This window comes from Pteronotus mesoamericanus, unplaced genomic scaffold (genome assembly GCF_021234165.1).
Source record: "Pteronotus mesoamericanus isolate MK-2021 breed Mesoamerican mustached bat unplaced genomic scaffold, CSHL_Meso_final contig_220, whole genome shotgun sequence".
Taxonomy (NCBI): Eukaryota; Metazoa; Chordata; class Mammalia; order Chiroptera; family Mormoopidae; genus Pteronotus; species Pteronotus mesoamericanus.
The window spans coordinates 5,519,576-5,536,857 of record NW_026555091.1 but is presented as its reverse complement, the minus strand read 5'-3'; the positions used below and the strand labels follow the sequence as shown (position 1 = coordinate 5,536,857).

The 17,282-nt window shown below is 44.7% G+C and overlaps 1 protein-coding gene across 1 annotated transcript in view; it reads left to right on the top strand.

The window, feature by feature from the left end:
• Nucleotides 1–17,282, top strand: part of IMMP2L (inner mitochondrial membrane peptidase subunit 2) — a 612,206-nt gene that overhangs the window by 479,698 nt on the left and 115,226 nt on the right. Inside the window, exon 6 of the mRNA XM_054571369.1 lies at nt 2,107–2,209. Coding sequence (XP_054427344.1) covers nt 2,107–2,209 — 103 coding nt within the window. The remainder of the gene's footprint in view (nt 1–2,106; nt 2,210–17,282) is intronic.

Below are 17,282 nucleotides of genomic sequence, written 5' to 3'. Positions count from 1 at the left end.
GCCTCACCAGAGAGTGTGCCAACAGTGAAGCGGGGGCCAGGCCCCGCCTGTCAGCCACCGTGATGTGGGGTGTGGCTGCTTAGAGGCAATCTCGCGATCAAAGCAGCAGCGATGTCAAGAACTAATTGGTACATATACACAATGGAATACTACACAGCAGAAAGAAAAAAAGAACTACTGAACTTTGTGACAGCATGGATGGAACTGGAGAGCATTGTGCTAAGCGAAGTAAGCCAGGGGGCGAAAGACAAATACCAGATGATCTCACCTGTAAGTGGAACCTAACCAACAATACAAAGGTGCAAGGAAAAGAAGACCAGCAACACTGAAAGGAAAAGAAACCAACAGAGACAAGAGGGAAGGAGGGAGGGGGGGGCGGGGAAAAGGAAGGGAAGGGGAAAGTCAAGGAACATATAGCAAGGACTCATGGACAAAACCAAAGGGGAAGAGCTGAGTAGGGAGGGAGGAAGGGGCAAGGGAAAGTGGTGGGGGGTAGGCAGAGACAAATGTATTTGAAAAAATAAAAAAAAAACTAATTGGGTAATTTTAATTGAACACTCATATTACAGAGCACATGATGGTGAGCTGTTTGCAGCTTGTTTTTGCTTTTCTTTAAAATGCTGAAACTCTCCATCCCAGTAGTAATTAAACACAAACAGCTGTCGTTAACTTACCGTTGGCTCCTAAAGGCAGCGGCATCGCTTCCTTGCATGAATGATTTACTAATTGAAAACAAAGTAAGTCGACGTGGAAGTTATCTTGAAAATTAAAAACCATCTTAGATAATGAACAGTTTCCATTTCTATAGCACCTTTTTATGTGTTCTTCTGAGCATATACGACTTGTTAACAAAAATCATCTGTGTGCAAAGCTCAGCTTCTGGGCTGAACTCTGGAGATCGGAGGTGACCAGCAAACCACTCATTCATTCATTTAATTACCCAGCCAGCATTTACTGAGAAGCCTCTTTAGACTGGTCCCTTTCCCGAAGGCTTTGGGGAATTAAAAAAAAAAAAAGGAAATAGTCTCTGCCTCCTAAAGAATTTGTTATAGAATTGGATAATATTTTATCTAATCCTGTCCCTTTCATTTAACTTACCTGGCCGTATCACAGTTAACAAATCTTGTGTTGTTGGATATTTAGGAAGAGATATCAAATATACATATAGTTATATATATAACTATTATATATAATATATGTAGTATATATTGTATATATAATACATGAAAAGCCTGTGTTGAATACCCCCATAATAAATATTTGCTCATACTTCTGATTATTTCTCTGGGCCTCTATCAGTAGAATAACAGGGTCAAAAGGGATGAACATTGTAGCCGAATTAATAAATTTTTAAAAAGTTAGGCCCAGCTGGCAAAACGGAAAGCTGGTTGCTCCGTTCTGCACCGCACCCCACCCGGGCCCGAGCCTGACCTCACTCGGGGTCCTTGATGGCCGTGAGGACGCTGCACGCTGCTCCGAGGTTGTATGGCTGCCCATTAAATCGTTTTCTGGTTGGTTAAACCTCCTCTCGTTTTCAGGAGTATTATGTGCAGTTAAATAGTGCTGATCAAAAATTTTCAACTGACATTAATAGTTTGTGTCTAACATGAGATCATCGAGGTTTTTTGTTTGTTTTTGCTTATAGAGCCTGAATTTTAGAGAATGAAGAGTCATGGAAAGTGTTGTCAGTTGGTTTGAGAAGTTTCTTGGACTAAAAAAATGAAGATTACCACTGACCAAGCGTTGAATATCGACTTAAAAGCAACTGTTAGGGGAAAAAGAATAGATTAGTGTTTTGTTAGGGCTTATTGAATTTCATAAAAATATATTTAGGATGTTGTGAATAAAATTAGGTAGCAAACCATGATATTTGGTGCTGGTGCACTCTAAGCACAAAATTCCTACCTACAGAAATGTAAAACAGCGTGGCTTGGGAGCAGACCCCCTAACCACACCTTGCTTCTCACGGGGGTCTTGGCGTCGCCTGGCGGTCAGCCCATAAGGGCCTGTGGCATCCCTACAACAGCATTTTGTCCTCACTTCACATGCCCAGCTGCTTGGCCTCTTTGCTCTTCTCACCTCCTTGGTTGTGCTCTTTCTTCCCAGAACCATCGGGCACAAAAACCGCTACGTCAAGGTGCCCCGCGGCCACATCTGGGTGGAAGGTGACCATCACGGACACAGCTTTGACAGCAACACTTTCGGGCCGGTAAGTCACCCCGTCGCCAGTATCATTGGGATCACAGGGAGGCACAAAAGTGTGTAAGATTGTTTGCTCAAGTGACCCAGCCAAGACTGACCGTGAACTTCACAGTGAAATAATTTACGTTTGAAAATCTCCTTGCAAGCGTCATAGGTAGGTCATTGAAGCCATCAAGGCGTGCCTGTCTGCCTGTCTGCCTGTCTCATAGAAAAGGACACAGGCACTTCCATAAAAGCATGGAAAGGGCCCTCCAGCAGACTGGCTGGCCCCCACGGGAGGGTAGTTTCCCCCCACAGACAGGCTTTGTACCTTCTGTCCGCGGTTACTGCCAACTGACGTGATGTGTAAAAGACCTATAGGCGTTAGTTTTCTACGTCATCCATTAGAAATGCACCTGTCGTGGAAATCACATGGGTAAGTAACATTTTGTCAGCATTTAATTTATAGCAGAAATGCAGACATTCCTTATGCCATGTGCATAGTACATAAAATACGTGACTAAACTGATATTTTATACATAGCTTTCCATTTTGAATATGTACAGAAATTCTCTACTTGTGAACCCTCACAATAAATCATTATATGAAGCAAAGAACCTTTTAGTTCATGGAAATTGCCCCTGATCTCCAGTTACCTACGTCTGTTTAAAAACGTGGATCTTCACCCATTAGACTTTCCTCAAGTGAGTCCTACCTATGCTCAATACTTACGTGTAAGTTAATGTTGAACACCTTCAGATGGATTTGCAGAAAAAAAGTATGTCCCCGTGGTTTTGTCTAAAACTGAATGTCGGCGGTGTCTGTATGACAGTCTCCTTTGCATTATGAGGGACAACGTTATTGTCACTAAGGTGCAGTCACTTTCACTCACCTTTGGCTAAAAGCACAATTACAGAGAGATGCAACTGCATCAGAATTACAGGTAAGTGGAAAAAACTTTAGAAGATCACTCCTACTTCCTTTTTCTAGTTGCAATGGTGATGAAAACACCTAAGGTCTTTTTCTTACTTTTGAGGAGTAATTATTACAAAAATACAATTTCGTTTTTTATAGGGTATACCAAAGATGGGATGAACAGATTAGAAATGTCGTGGGTCACCTGTAGCTTAGAAGTGAACAAATTCGATAACAACTTGAAAGTGAAAACAAATCACCTAAAAGCAGTTTTCTCTCTCTCATCCCTAAGATGGAACCTATTTCATGTGTCATGTTTTGGACCAAGTCAGCATTAAAATGGTGGTTAACATTGGTTTGGGTTTTCATTTGTAGTGCCTCCGAAACGGAGTCTTAAAACATGTTTTGCTGTCAGTTGCGGGGTGTGTGACTAAAGTTTGAGATTGGTTTGCTCTTTATTTATTAATGAATTAGCCAATGAAATATTATTTCTATAATCAGTATTACCCTTAGTGGGTCGCATTCCACCTGTGTCCCCGTTTGAGAGAGGAAAGGATGGGCTTCGGGCGCCCATGGCCTGCCGTGCGCCCCGTCCTTGGCACCCCCGACCCCTCCGGGTCTGTGCATGTCGCTTGGAACCATTGAGCTATGAGTTTACCTGGGAGAGTGTAGCAGGCGTGGGAATATCCTGTCATTTGCATCTTAAAAAGAGGGAGAGAGAGAGAAGGCGAGAATCATGTGTGAAGGATAATTTTATTGTGTTTATTACAATAAAAAACTATAATATGCTAAACATTGACAAATACATTGTGTGTAGCACTTGCCTTGCATTTGGTTTGTATCAAGTTTTTAAAGGAAATCTACTTTTTCATTATACCTTGAACCAGTAGTATAAGTCTGAGGCACAAAACTACTTACTCAAATATGTTTTAATATTTGAATATGTGTTTCTGATTTGGCATATTGACACTTTATGTAGGCCCTAGATGGGATTAAATAGTCTTATGAGTGAAAGGTGAATAATGGCAGAGGAATTTAAAATAGCAATATTAAGTTACAGTAATAGACTACATTGCAACAGAACAAGTCCCCACGCCTGTCCTTCTAACTTGTGTTGCTGTTGTGGAAAGAAACTAGCAGGTGCTCTTTAGATCGCAGGCGATATAACAACACGCAGAATCAGATAATCTTGGCTACAGAGCTCATCAATCACTCAATTTGTATGGCTTAGCCTTTCCTCATGTCTAAAAGAAATGTCTTCTCTTCTCTGAATCCATTTTAAATAAACAAATGAGCTTGTGTGTGTGTGAGAGAGAGAGAAGCTTGAAAGGAAATGTCTTAATTAAAAATACATCTTTATGAAACATCTTGGTCCTAAACCTCGCAAACATGTCTTCATCACACAACATTAAAAAAAAGTTGTGTGATGATAGAAAATGTCCTATCTTACTACAATATCAATTTTCTCATATATGACTTTAGCTTCGATTCTTAATATGAGAACTATCTCTTGTAAGTTTTCTTTAAAATGATGGTAATTGTCTGGAAGTGTTTTTCAGTGCATATAACTACTTGCATATACTGGATTATATGATGAAGATGCCTGATGATTCCCATGTGTAGGTTACCGATTGCTTGGAACATTGGCTGAGCTCTTCTCTTGGTAATTCTTGGCTCTGCGAGACAACTTCGGGCCCTTCCCTTCCCCGCCCCTACTCCCATATCGAGCACATTGAAACATTGTTCATTGTAGCTATGTCGTTGTTTTGCCAGCACCCAGAAGGAACTCATCAGAATAAATCTGGATGGATTTTCTGCTTGCTTGGTACACATGCATAGCTGTGAATAGTGATTTTTCAAATAGTGATTTTTAATTATTTCAAACTCGCAGACTCTGCTTCAGTTAAAAAGGTACGCCTTAGTTCCTTTCTTCCATTTATTGTAAATATTCATTCCAGTACTTATATTTGAAATGTTCTATTCAATTCATTCGGTTGGTAAAAACACAAATGTGATTCCTTCCATGGCCTCTGTTTAGGTCGGGTATTTTCTGTCTTTGATGTTCTATCATTTTTTACCTAGTTTTAGGTCACGAGCCCCTAAGATATACTTCCACTGTTTGTGGGATACCAATTTGTTGCCAGGAATATGTTATCATAGAAGCTCTAGTTATTTAGTATCTAAAATAAATAATTTATTTTAACTTCACTGAGCAAAGGACAATGGCGGGGGCGGGGGGCGGAAAGGGGGCCTTGGCCTTAAATATTTCACAGCAGAGATAAGCTTTGCAAGATGGATGAAGTGTTCGGGTTCTTAGGTCTGTGACCACCGTGTCACCTTGTGAGCAGTTTGTGTTCCGGGGCCGTGAAGCAGAGCTGAGCGAGCTGTGTGCAGAGACTAGGCCTGGAGATGCTGCTTCCTGAGACCAGAACCTCACGTTACACTCAGTAGGAATTCTGCTGAGTTCCAAGTCATTTGGGAAAGGTCTAATCATTTATTTTATGGGTACCTAATTCGATAAAATGTTAGCCTCCTGGAATGCTTTCTTGAAGCAGATATGCCTAATAGATGATAGTTTTCAAACACATGAGTCTTAGAAATGTGACCTAATTAACGGAGCCGATGGTCTGAAAGTGATGCTCTGTAAGAAAGCATTGAAATGAAGATTAAAATTCTGTAGTGTTTCTTTTGAACTTAATGAAATTCAAAGAGTTTTTACTTTAAAAAAAAAGCGTGAAAAAGTAAAGGATGGGAAACATAAAGTTTATGTTTTTCTACCATGCAAGGCTTTCCTTTATGTCTTCGAGATATTTTTTAGCATATGCTGGTTTCCCGTGTTGATTTTGGCCGGGATTCCGATGGGCAGACGGGACCAGGAGAGACAAGGCTGCATTCACGGGGAGAGGTTGCTAGATTAGGGAAGACGTGTGGGACATGAACATTTTGGGAGGTTTACCATCTAGTCATGCCTGTTTGAAAATTTTTCCCAACTTTATGCATTTTGGGTAAAAAATGAAATCACACAGTATGTGATTAACCAGGGCCGCAAAACAGTATTCTCAGGGATGCAAGTGAGTGAAAGAAAGAGGAAGAAACGGAAGTTTTGGTGTTGGTGAGACCTCACGGCAAAGCGCGGCGCTGCCGGGCGCTGGGAGACGGTCAGGGTTCGGGCCTGGTAAGAGCAGGGATTCCAGTCGCGGGGGACGAGCCGTCTCTGCACCGGGGAGCCCTCCCAGTCCTTCGCTCACCGCCAAGAGCCTGGGAGGCGCGAGGAAGAGGGTCAGGACCGCGGAACAGCCCCGCCTGTGAGGGAGGGGAGCCCGGAGCCAGGCAGGCGAGGCGTCCGACCGCGAGGACACACCACGCGTTCTCTGTGCGAGGCGACCAGGGGCCCTTTTAGGGGCAGACACTGTGGGCCAAAAACCCACAGGAGAAAACGATGCGGCCTCCTCGAAGGATTTGGTATTCTGAACAAAACAGTATTCTGAAATGGGTGGAAATAACAACGATTGGGTAGAATCTCATCCCGCATAAAACTCCCCAGAAGGCGCGTGCGGCGCGAGTGAGGCGGTCCCAGCCGGGGCGGGCGGAAGGGCTCGCGGCCCGGGCGGCGCGGTGCTGGCGCAAGGCGGTAATCGCGTGGACACGTGAGAAAGAACTGACATTTCCTTTGGTTTATTTTTGAAGTGTAGCATTTTCCTTGTGTAAATTCTCTCGAGCAGCTAGACTAACTTTTATTTAAAATCAGCCATTTTCAAATAAAGAAAAAGGTCATTAGATTGTGTTGACAGGACCCAAATAAAGTGTTCCATCTACACTTTCTTTGTAAAATGATGCTTAGACTTTAATTGGTCATATTTTCTTGTTTTCTTGTAGGACACACTCTTGTTCGTTAAAACATTCTCTTGGAAACTAAGGTAACCTCTATTTTACATACAGTGAATGGTAACAACAGTCTTATGGATCTTCAAATCACAGAACCTTACCTTGGTGTTTTTGGATCTTTCTCCGAGTTCTCTTAAACCATGCTGGAAACTAGCAACCTCACATATTTTATTTAGGTATAATTTTCTTTGGGTCGGTGTAGGCATGACAAAGTCATGTGCTTTATAAAAAGTCAAAGCCAATGAAAAGAAAGCCATTATAATTAAATTACCTATATAACCAAGATAGGTCATTCTCAGGAAAAAAAAAAAAAAGCGCCCATTTTCCAGAGCAATGTTCTAAACACAGAAATACCCCTGCTGCCAAAAGAACCAGAAAGTCCCTGAGGGTGAGCATCACCTTTAGCTGGAGGTGCCGCCCTATAGTTAGCACATCAACAACAGTAACAAAATAGCCTATCGTTTTCCAAAGAGAGCCTGGGAAGATAATGGCGGCCCCGAATCGTGGTGACGTAATTAATTGCCACCACCCTCCCCCGCCCAAGAGCAGAGGCAATCTCAGCTTCCATTTTCAGCAAATCAAATTTTGTCTTGTGTCTTTATCTTTCTGCGAGTGTAGAAATCATTTTCCACATGATTTCATTTTCCGAGAGGAGAAATGTCAGCAGAATTGTCATTAGACTTCATTACTATGGCAGCCACTATTCCTTTGGGCTGTTTAGTTACAGAATTAAGCATGTTCATTTTTCAGAAATGTATATTCACTGACAGTGGGTCAGGAGTCAAGATTTAGTTCACTATGTGCCATGCTATTCATTTAGTGCTTTTATAAGATCTCAGAACTTTTTTTAAAAATGAGATTAAAAAAAACCCTTATCTTATTGTTTGTAAGACACAGCTCGTGATGATGCAGGAAAAATAACACGGACCGTAGGAGAGATTCAAAAGTGGGGTGAAATCCGCTCTTGTTTCGCCTGGCCAACACCAGCAGAGCGCCTGCCCCTGAGCATGCTGGGACTCGAGGTTTGAGGTTGAATTGCCTCATTTAAATGGATATCTACTTATAAAATATTTGCTGGGTAATTGCTCTCCACTTTGCTTCGTGTGCAAACACGAAACCCTGTAAATGACTGTCTTTTGGCTACGCTCCTGGGAGATAACTTTCCTTGGAAATTTTTGGTTTTCCCAGAGCTTACTGAGGGATCTTAACGATGGCTGTGCTGCGTGACAACATCCTTTTGGGTGTCTTTACCTAAACGACTCGCGGGAGAATTTAAAGGTCGCTGCGATGGCCGACGGTCTTGGTGGTGGTTTCCTGTGTCATGGCATCGTATCTGGGGCCCACAGTGGACCACAGCCACCGCAGTGTTAGATGGTGTTTTTCGTGAAGCCCCCGTGGCTCCAGGGTGTGTTAAAACGCGCCGGCCTCGGCGAATCCGACGTGATTCTCTATTACTGCGCTCAAGCCCCCTGCTGCCGGCATTCCCTGGGCGGGGCCTCGCACACCTCGAGGCTTCAGCGCCCAGGAAAGCCATTCCTAGCACGTGACTCCTGCCTCCTGGGTGCTTCTGCCCCACCCCCTCCGCCTGTTCCTAAGGCTTTTTCTGAAAAGGGCTTTAGGATCCCCTTGTGCCACTTCTTCAAACAGTATCATCAGCCTGCAGCACCTAACGCGCCTTAGCATAGGGTAGAAGCCTTTCCTTTTCAATGAGAAACAAGACAAAAAGGTTCCTTCTTACTACTTCCACTTCCGTGTTGTGCTAAACCGGCCATCGCCTGTGCAGGTTTAGGCCAGAAAAGGAAATAAAAGATGCGGAGATTGAAAAGAAAGATTCCAAACTGTTCTCTCTCTCAAGCATGTGATTGCCTACTTAGAAAACCCAAAAAGAATCCGCGGAAATATTAAAACAGTTCTTCAACTGTACTAGTAGCATAAAGAGCTTTCACATGCGATAATAAAGCACGTCTAGACATCATCAACAAATAGGAAATCCACCTTTATAGAATCTGCCATTCAAGAGAGCGATAAAAAATGCAGGGTAGCGCTTGCTTCTGGAAGGGAAGGGAAAGGAAGGGAAGGGAATGAATGGGACTGGGAGGGGGCGCAGGTCCGCTCCCACCGCCCAAGCAGGGCCATGTGAACGCGGGGCGCATCAGACTATGCTTTATGCCTTCGATGCTGGGCACCTACTACAATATTTTTAATGACTCCACAAGCAAAAATATTAAAAGTTGGCAGCAGCAGCTGCATATTACTCATAGCTGGTCTCCCTCTAATATTCGCGGGGCCTCAGTGAGGGAGGTCTGCATAGCATGTATCTGTGTATGTTAACAGCTGTATCAAGTTAACAGACTGTCAAGCGAAATATGTCCCTTTCTCTTAATATGATAAATATACCTTTATATGGCTAAAACCAGCAAACATAAAGTGCCAGAATTTAGTTATCATTACCAAGTCTGCATGCTCTGCTGAAAGGCCTGTGATGTCTGAAAGGGTAATCTTGTATAAGCCCCTGTAACTCATAAGTTATCATATGCTTACTCATAAGAATGACCTGACCTCCATTTCTGCAAAATTGCTATGTTGTTATAATAAAGATTTCCACGTAATTTGCATTCAATTTATAATAATTATATAAAGGATTAAAATATTTAATTGCATTTAGAGTATGGAAAATCAGAGTGTATGTTTATCAAAATATAAATGAAAAGTAAATGTAAAAAAATTACAAAGTAAATTTTTTAAAATTTTTCTAAATTTTTTTTTGAAAAATATCAAAAGTACCTTTTAAAATCTGAAGGCAAAATGACTACTAATGAACATAAAAAGTTATATCAAATTATTTAAATAAAAGTGAATCATTAAGTATTTAAAGAATGAGTTAAATCTTACTACACATTTTTATAAAAATAAGTCTACTTACAGGTTGAGAGTTCAGTTTCTGTATAGTTGTTCATGTAAAGAGTCAGGAGTAGTCTTCATTAATTTTGTGTCCTGAACTACCTAAGTAGAAATTTAAGAGGCACCGTAAAGCCATTTAAAGTTTTGAGGAGGAGGGTAATAAGAAGAGACCTGTCAGCAAGAATGATTTGGGGAAACTGACGGACAGTTTAGATCGCCGGTAGGCTTCTGGTAGAGAATGCAATTACTTAATGATAGCGTTGGTTCTGGTGGGAGACAATTAGACTGTAGACTAGGGTGCCAGTAATAACACGGGGAAGGAGTGGACTGATAGGAGGGTCTTTAGGAACCAAAACTCGATTGGCTATGTATTAGATTCAGCTGCCTGGAATCAAGTCCCTGCATGTGTCCAGTTCACCAGGTGAAATCCTCAACGGCCTTTAGCTCACCTCTGAATGATCAAACTTTAAAATTAAGCAGGAGGAACTTAAATCATAATGGTATTTTGGTGGTCATTTTTATGTGGAAGGCCGGAAGATGGATGGAGTTGACAAAGTGATGTCTCCACGGTTCCTTGGTTTGCCACATGCGTGGACTGATACTTGGGCCACCAATGTTGACTAGCTGACGAGAACTGTGCTGCCTCACAGTGACTGGACCTGCCGTCCTCACGGGGGAGCGACAAGGGAGTCTTGCTCACGATGCCCGAACTCACAGGCTGGTGTTCATCCACCAGAACTCCGCTCCGTCACACTCGGCATCCCTGCCAGCTGGCGTCCTGCCCGCACGCGTCACAGCCCCTCTGCTGCGTGTCTCGAGTTCTCCCGCGCCCCCGAAGGCACAGGTGGCTCCCACGCGGCAGGGGCCAGCAAGAAGGACGTGTACAGGGGAAAAGGAGACATTTCGATTGTTAAACTGGCTGATAGAAAAGCAGGGGTCAACGTTTTCTCTTTCATTATTGTTGTCATTTACAATTACTATTTAAAATATGACTCTATATGATGTAGTTTAACTTAAAATTTTTTCAAAGAGAAACTTTTAGTTTCTACTTACATTAATTGCTTCTCTCAGTGAAATCACTGTATTAAAATAAATATATTGTGATGGTGGAATGAAATTAGGATGCCATCAGTGGAGGAAGCGGGGAGATGATAAGGCTTCCTGGAGCTGTGGAATAGTAGGCTTGCTTTTGTGATCAAGGAGCAGGATTTAACAAACTACAGAAATGATCCCTGGAAGTATAGTCTTTAAGAAACCTGATTTAATAAAGATAATTATTAACTAGGATCTACTTTTGCTAAAAGCCACATTAGGCTAAAGGTTTACTTTGACCTCCGTTGATTTTAATTATAGTTGAAGAGCTGCAACCGAACCAGCTGGAAGCTGCTTCAGTCTCCCTGCTTGTGACATGTGTTTGCCTTTTTCCCACGAAGGCTTTGATGTCGAGCTGCCTCCTATTTACTGAGAAGCGGCCGGCAGCGAAACATTCCTCTCACATGAGCCATAATTAGAATTAGGGTGTTCATTTAAATTGTTTCACTTCAAAAAAAAATTATAGATGTTGTCATTTCTACAAGTCACTGTGGGATTATGTTGACTCTGGTCAAGGAAAAATTCTAATCTTAAAATATTTGGTCCAGAGGCTTTTAAAATAAACGAAATTGTGCGTTACTCGTGACATTAAGAAACAAAGTAAACCCCCCAAAACAAAAAGTGTAGGTGTTTGTTCAGTCTTTCAAACAAAGAAAACTTAGGTGCTGAAGAGGGGATGGTAATGGCATTAAATGAGTGAATTCTTGAAATCGAAAGACATGGCTTCCCCGGCCTTGTGTTCCCACATTTAAGGCATCGCTCTGCACCAGCTAACGTCTAAGAGTCCTCCGTGCACAAGGCCACTTCAAAGTGCATGGTATTTAAATAACCTTTTTTTGCCCAGATGGACATTGCTGGTTAAATTGCTCCATCTTTTCAAATAGTATTATACTACTGAGCCACAAAAGTATACGCTATAAAGTATTAAATATATTTTCCAGAGTTAGTTTTTATCTGATCTTATCATAAGCACATAATACTTCTCTGTATTTCAGTTACGGGCGGGGGGAAGCTCCCGCGCTTTGGCTGGGGTATTTCCCCGTGAGAGGAGACGGCTGTTTGATTGCAGGGAAGTGTCTCTGCAGCCCTTACATACAGGTTTCATGTAACAATATTGTAATAATGTGAACTTACAGTACATGCTGGCTACCCTATCATTAGTCTGCTGTCTCACTCCTAATTCTTTTGGAGTTCGTTATCCACAATACCATTCCGTGTCTCACCAAAGGACATCCAGTGTTTGGTTTTCTAAAGAAAACCATGAAAAGCGTGTAAATAGGATAGGCCTGAGTATAAGGCCATTACCCTAAGTGATATATCGCGATCCTTTATGTTCAGGAAGATTGCCTTTTTTATAACACTATTTTTCTGTGTTCTCTGTTTTTAATCCCTGAAAGGCTCTGACGGCCCCGGGGATTATTGCCATGATCCTTTGATTAGCAGATCTGTTCGAATGTGCTTTTCTGTAACTTCAGTCCAGTTTAAAAATAAACCAACCCAAACCATCATGAATCATGCAAGGCAGAGGCATTTACAGATGCATGCAAAATACACCCTATATGTTCTTCACGCTCGATTCAAAGTGAACTGGGCCGAGAACACATTGCAGTGTCTTCCTGGCTCATCGTGTTCTCAGCCCCTGGTTTCTTTTACCTGCAGTGGTAGCCCCTCCTTCTGCCTTGGGAGTCTACACCTCCCCTGCTCTCAGATTGCCTTCCTCTCCACTTCCTCCAAAGGAGGAAGTCTAGTAACCTTTCAGAGTCAGAGAGAGAGGGAGGGAGACAGAGAGAGAGAGCGTGCGCGTGAGCCAGAGCGGGCGCATCTCTTGCAAATGTTACTTTCAACTCTTTATAAATGTGGCATGAACCTTCCCCCTCCACTCAGCATCATCAGAGAAGGAAGGAACAATGGGACAGTAGAAATCAGCTGGCTGGCAGAGCAACGATTTGGCGTGGTGGCTCGCCCCAAGCGCCACACCGTCCCCTCACTTGTGCCGGAAGGCAGTGGTGCATCGTGCTTCCAGCGGGTTTTGAACCACGAGAGCTCAAGGGGTGGCTTCCAGCCTCAGCCCACAGGCAGATGCCTGTCTCTGTCCCTCTGAGATGTTGGTGGGTGAGTGTGAAGTGGGGCTTTGGGAATTGCCTTTTTTCTCCTTTGTGGTTTGGACCTCACCAGGGGTCAGGGGGATGCGGTAACAGGACCACACTTTGAGGAATGCTGGTCTGGGGAAGTCGTTTGGGAAATCCGGTTAAGAATTGTTTGAGCACGAATGAGCCCCATTCCTCCCTGCCCCTCGCGGAGCCTTCCAGGCCCTGGAAGCCGGCCCTGGTCTTGGTGTCACTTACCGGAAGTCAGAGCCGAGGGGCTGGCGGGGGAGCAGGCGGGCCGGCAGGCTCACCTCCCGCCACGGTTGGCGTGGGCTCCGTTCTGCGTGGCGCCATCCCTCCGTGGAGAAAAGTCAACTGGAAATGTCACGCACAGCTCACCCGAAAAGTTGTGCTGGGTCTGCGGGTGCAGCGGGGCCAGTGCCAGGGCAGCCTCTTGTATTCTAGGAGGAAGGGCTATGGTCTTACATGGCTTTGAAGTTCTGCTCTCCGCTGGCAACCTCCGCAAGTCCGAGCGCGGTGCCTCTAAATGACAGGCTGGCGTGGGCTGTGTACCGGGAAGCTGGGGCTCGCCCTCTGCTTGTGGCAGCTGTGCCCCGATCAGAGCGAGGCGAGGCGGGTGCTCCTTGGGGTCCCTCACGCAGAGGCTGCGTTCGGAGACTTTGCTTGGCTGCTCTTGTTAAATAATTAGTTCTAAGTCTTTAAAAAAAAACCTCCCTGTATCTTCTGAATTAGGAACAGTAACATGCTTATCCCATGCTGATAAATTCTAGGATCCAAATATAGATTGATTTAATATGTGTCAGATAGTATGTTTTGTTTTTTTAAAAATTTCTATTGTAAGTCATTCCTGGGTGACATTTCTGTCTCACGGTTGTTTATCTAAGATGAAAAGCCACTGAAGTTCGGACACTAGAGTGAGACACCCTCTGCATCCTCCTCTTTTTCCTCTTGCCGTTGTCACCTGCCTTCCACAGTTTGCTCTGGCTGCTCAGCTACATGCCAGCCTGGGCTTTGAAGGGACGGTGCAGTCGCTCGGCTCAGGTTCCCCAGGGTGACTCTGGGTTGCCAAAGCCAGCGAGCTTTTCCGTGCGTTCCTCCTGTTCAGCCCTTCAGCAGCATGCGGTACGGTGGGCCTCTTCCTCTTTCCAGTGCTTTGAGAATCTCCCGCCCTGAGCCTCTGTGAGCCCCCGCCAGCCCCCCGCCAGCCCCCCGCCAGCCGTCTTCTCCGGGCCTCTAGCACGTCACCCTCCTCTGCCAGCCCTCTCGGTCGCTGTGGCCCGGGCTCTCTCCTGAACTTCCGTCTCTGCAGAAAGCTCTCCCTCAGAGAACTGATCCCACGTCTGTCTCCAAATGATGTTTTTATGCATCGGCGCTCGGATTTCTGTCTCCAGGTCTTATCACACTCGGAGGTTCAATAGCATGTGGAACGCAATACTCCCCGTTCCCGTCCTTTCCACCCCGTTTTATGTTCTCGGATTTCTGTCCCCTTCTGTCATAGATGGTGTCACCTTCTCTCCATTACGCAGGCCAGGGCGTCAGAGGCCTCCCCGGTGTCTCACTCCGTCACTCCTGCCCCCCCCCCCACTGAGCCTCCCCAATTCAAGCCGTCCTCGCGGCTCACAGCCAGAGCGTCCTAACCAGAGCCTTCCATTCCCTCTTTACTCCTCTTCATTCCAGTGTTAGCGGCTGGCCCCTCCGGCCCCCTAACCAGGTCTCCTTCCCCGTGAAGCACTATGGCGGCTTCTGTTGCTGTTGGAATTGAAACCCTCCTCCGAAAAGTTTTCTCCGACTCACGCGACCACGGCCTTCAGGGACCTCACGCCACGGGTCCCCTGCATCCTGCTCTCTCTCTGCTTGCCCGGTGCTGGGTGTCTTTCAGCCCTCGAGCAGCTGGATGTCTTTTGGACTAGCCCCTCATCTTTGAATTCTCGTAAGTTTCTGTGTAGCTGGCTCCTTTTTTTCCCTACGTCAGAGAAGATTCTTCTGTGTACCCCGTCTAAAACGGAGCGAGTGCACACACCCCTCCCTCGCTGTCACTTTCATTATCGTTTCTCCATACCTCATGGCACGATCTTATATTATTTCCTTTGTTTTCTTTCTTTGTTTCATCTCCTCCGGTAGAAATTAAGCTTCAGGAGACCAGAGACCTTGTCTTTTCCGCGCACGGCCGGCGAGCAGTGCCTGCTCACACGAGGCCCTTGCTCCACCTTGGCCAAGCGGGTGGGAGTGAGTTGCTGTTCAGTGACTGAGCTCAGGTCGAGGGAGCCTCCCAGCTCAGAGTTAAGAAGTGGAGGCAGTGCACAAAAGGGCGTTCTCGGTGAGGACAGGCCGACGCCTGCTCTGAGTGGCCTGCGGTGTGATGCTGCAGGGAGAGCAAGACGATGTCCACCTTGAAAACGGGGTGGCGGTCCAGCAGCCCCACTCCCGGGTACGCGTCCGAGGGAAATGACGGCGGGACGCCCAAGGGGCACCTGCACTCCCGCATTCACTCAGCAGCACCGGCGACAGCCGCGACGGAGGAGCACCCGCCGTGTCCAACAGTGGGCGGGCGGGTAAAGGAGACGTGGCGCGTGCGTGCGGCGGAATGTTGCTCAGCCCTGGGCAGGAAGGAAGTCCTGCCATTTGCGTGAACACTGATGGACCTCTTCCTGTTTTATTTGTCAGTTATACCTCAATAAAGCTGAGATTTTTAAAACAGAAGTGATCATCTGGAAAAGGAAAATAACACTCAACTAAATAGTTCTTTGCCCTAAAAAAAAGAACTCATGGTCTAAAGTAAAAATAAAAGCTAATCGAGCAAAAAAAAAGAAAAAGAAAAATAAAAGAAAAAAGAAACCAAAAAACCCCCCCAGGTGAAGATGCAGTGAAAGCGAACGGGACGAGGACAGGCGGCTAAGGAAAGGCTTTCTCTGGGTGTTGCCAGGGCTGCTGCACCGGGTCGGCGGCCCAGACCGGCTGAACCCCGGAAGGGGGCAGAGTAGAAATGGGTTGGTAGGGATCTTAGGGGACACAGAAAAATTCCTTCTTTATCTAGAAAGCCAGTAATAAATCTCTAAGATATTGGTGCTTTTAAGACATCAGTAAGATGTTAAGAAGGCAAAATGTGACTCGGCACAAGATGCCCTGAAACCTGGGGGTAAGTAGATCTCCCTGGGAAGGTAGGAGAAAGGGTGGGGCTGAAGCTCCTGGTCCCACTCTCAGATCTCTGAACAGAATCCTTATTATCCAGGACTAAAATCTTAGAGCCGCGTCTGTCCTAACTTCGTGTGCATCAAAGTCCCCTGGGTGCTTGTTAAAAATAGAGGTTTCCTGGCCCTCCTCCAGATGCTGAATAGTAAAACTTTCCTGGGCTTGGGGAAGCTGTGCTCCGGCAAGTAGTCACCCAGACTGACATATCTGACTCACCGATACCCTGGCTTGTGGTTTCAGCTGTTCTCCCATCGCAGTTAGAGTTCGACGGTATTGTGAATGCTCCGAATTTTTTTAAAGCTGTTCATTATGTAGCTATAGTGGAACTCCAGACACATCTCATGCGACATTCGGAGTAACGGTTCTCATTTTCATGACACTGGTGCACACTCTCGCCTTTTCTGTTTTTGGTAGAGCTTTGAGAAATGGAATTAGTTTCAGGTAATTGACAAATTATTTGAATTTAGAGAATTAGGCTTTAAAGTAGGACATTAGATGGAAGAAATGAGAGGGCGTGTTATTTAAATATGTAGTTTGTCTTACTAGAAGCTTTAATGGTCCCACCTACAGCTGCTTCTACCACAGGTTTTCCTGAACCTCAGGAGCAGGAAGCTTTTTGTTATTTCCTTAAGCAGTTCACGTGTGAGCAGGTAAAAATGGAAGAAACTGTGTAAATTGTGAAAATGATGAAGATGACTGCGGTACCTAGAGAGAATATTCTTGTCTTACAAAAACTTGAGCTTCTTTTTTCAAGAGAATATTAAAATAATTGGAGTCTCCTTCACTTTTTTTTCCCCCTTTCTGGGAATTTTGTTTCTGTTTCAGAAGTTTGTGTTTGCATTTGGTTCCAAAACTGTTAAAGCTTGGCTATTTTCCAAAACAAGAATTGCAGAAAGAATAATAGAGACAGGCTAGTTGATTCGAGGAAAATGGCGCATATACAAAGTACCAAATGCAGCGCCTCGTGGGGTCTTCTGCTCATGGAAATGATTTACGCAAAGACGGTGGCCG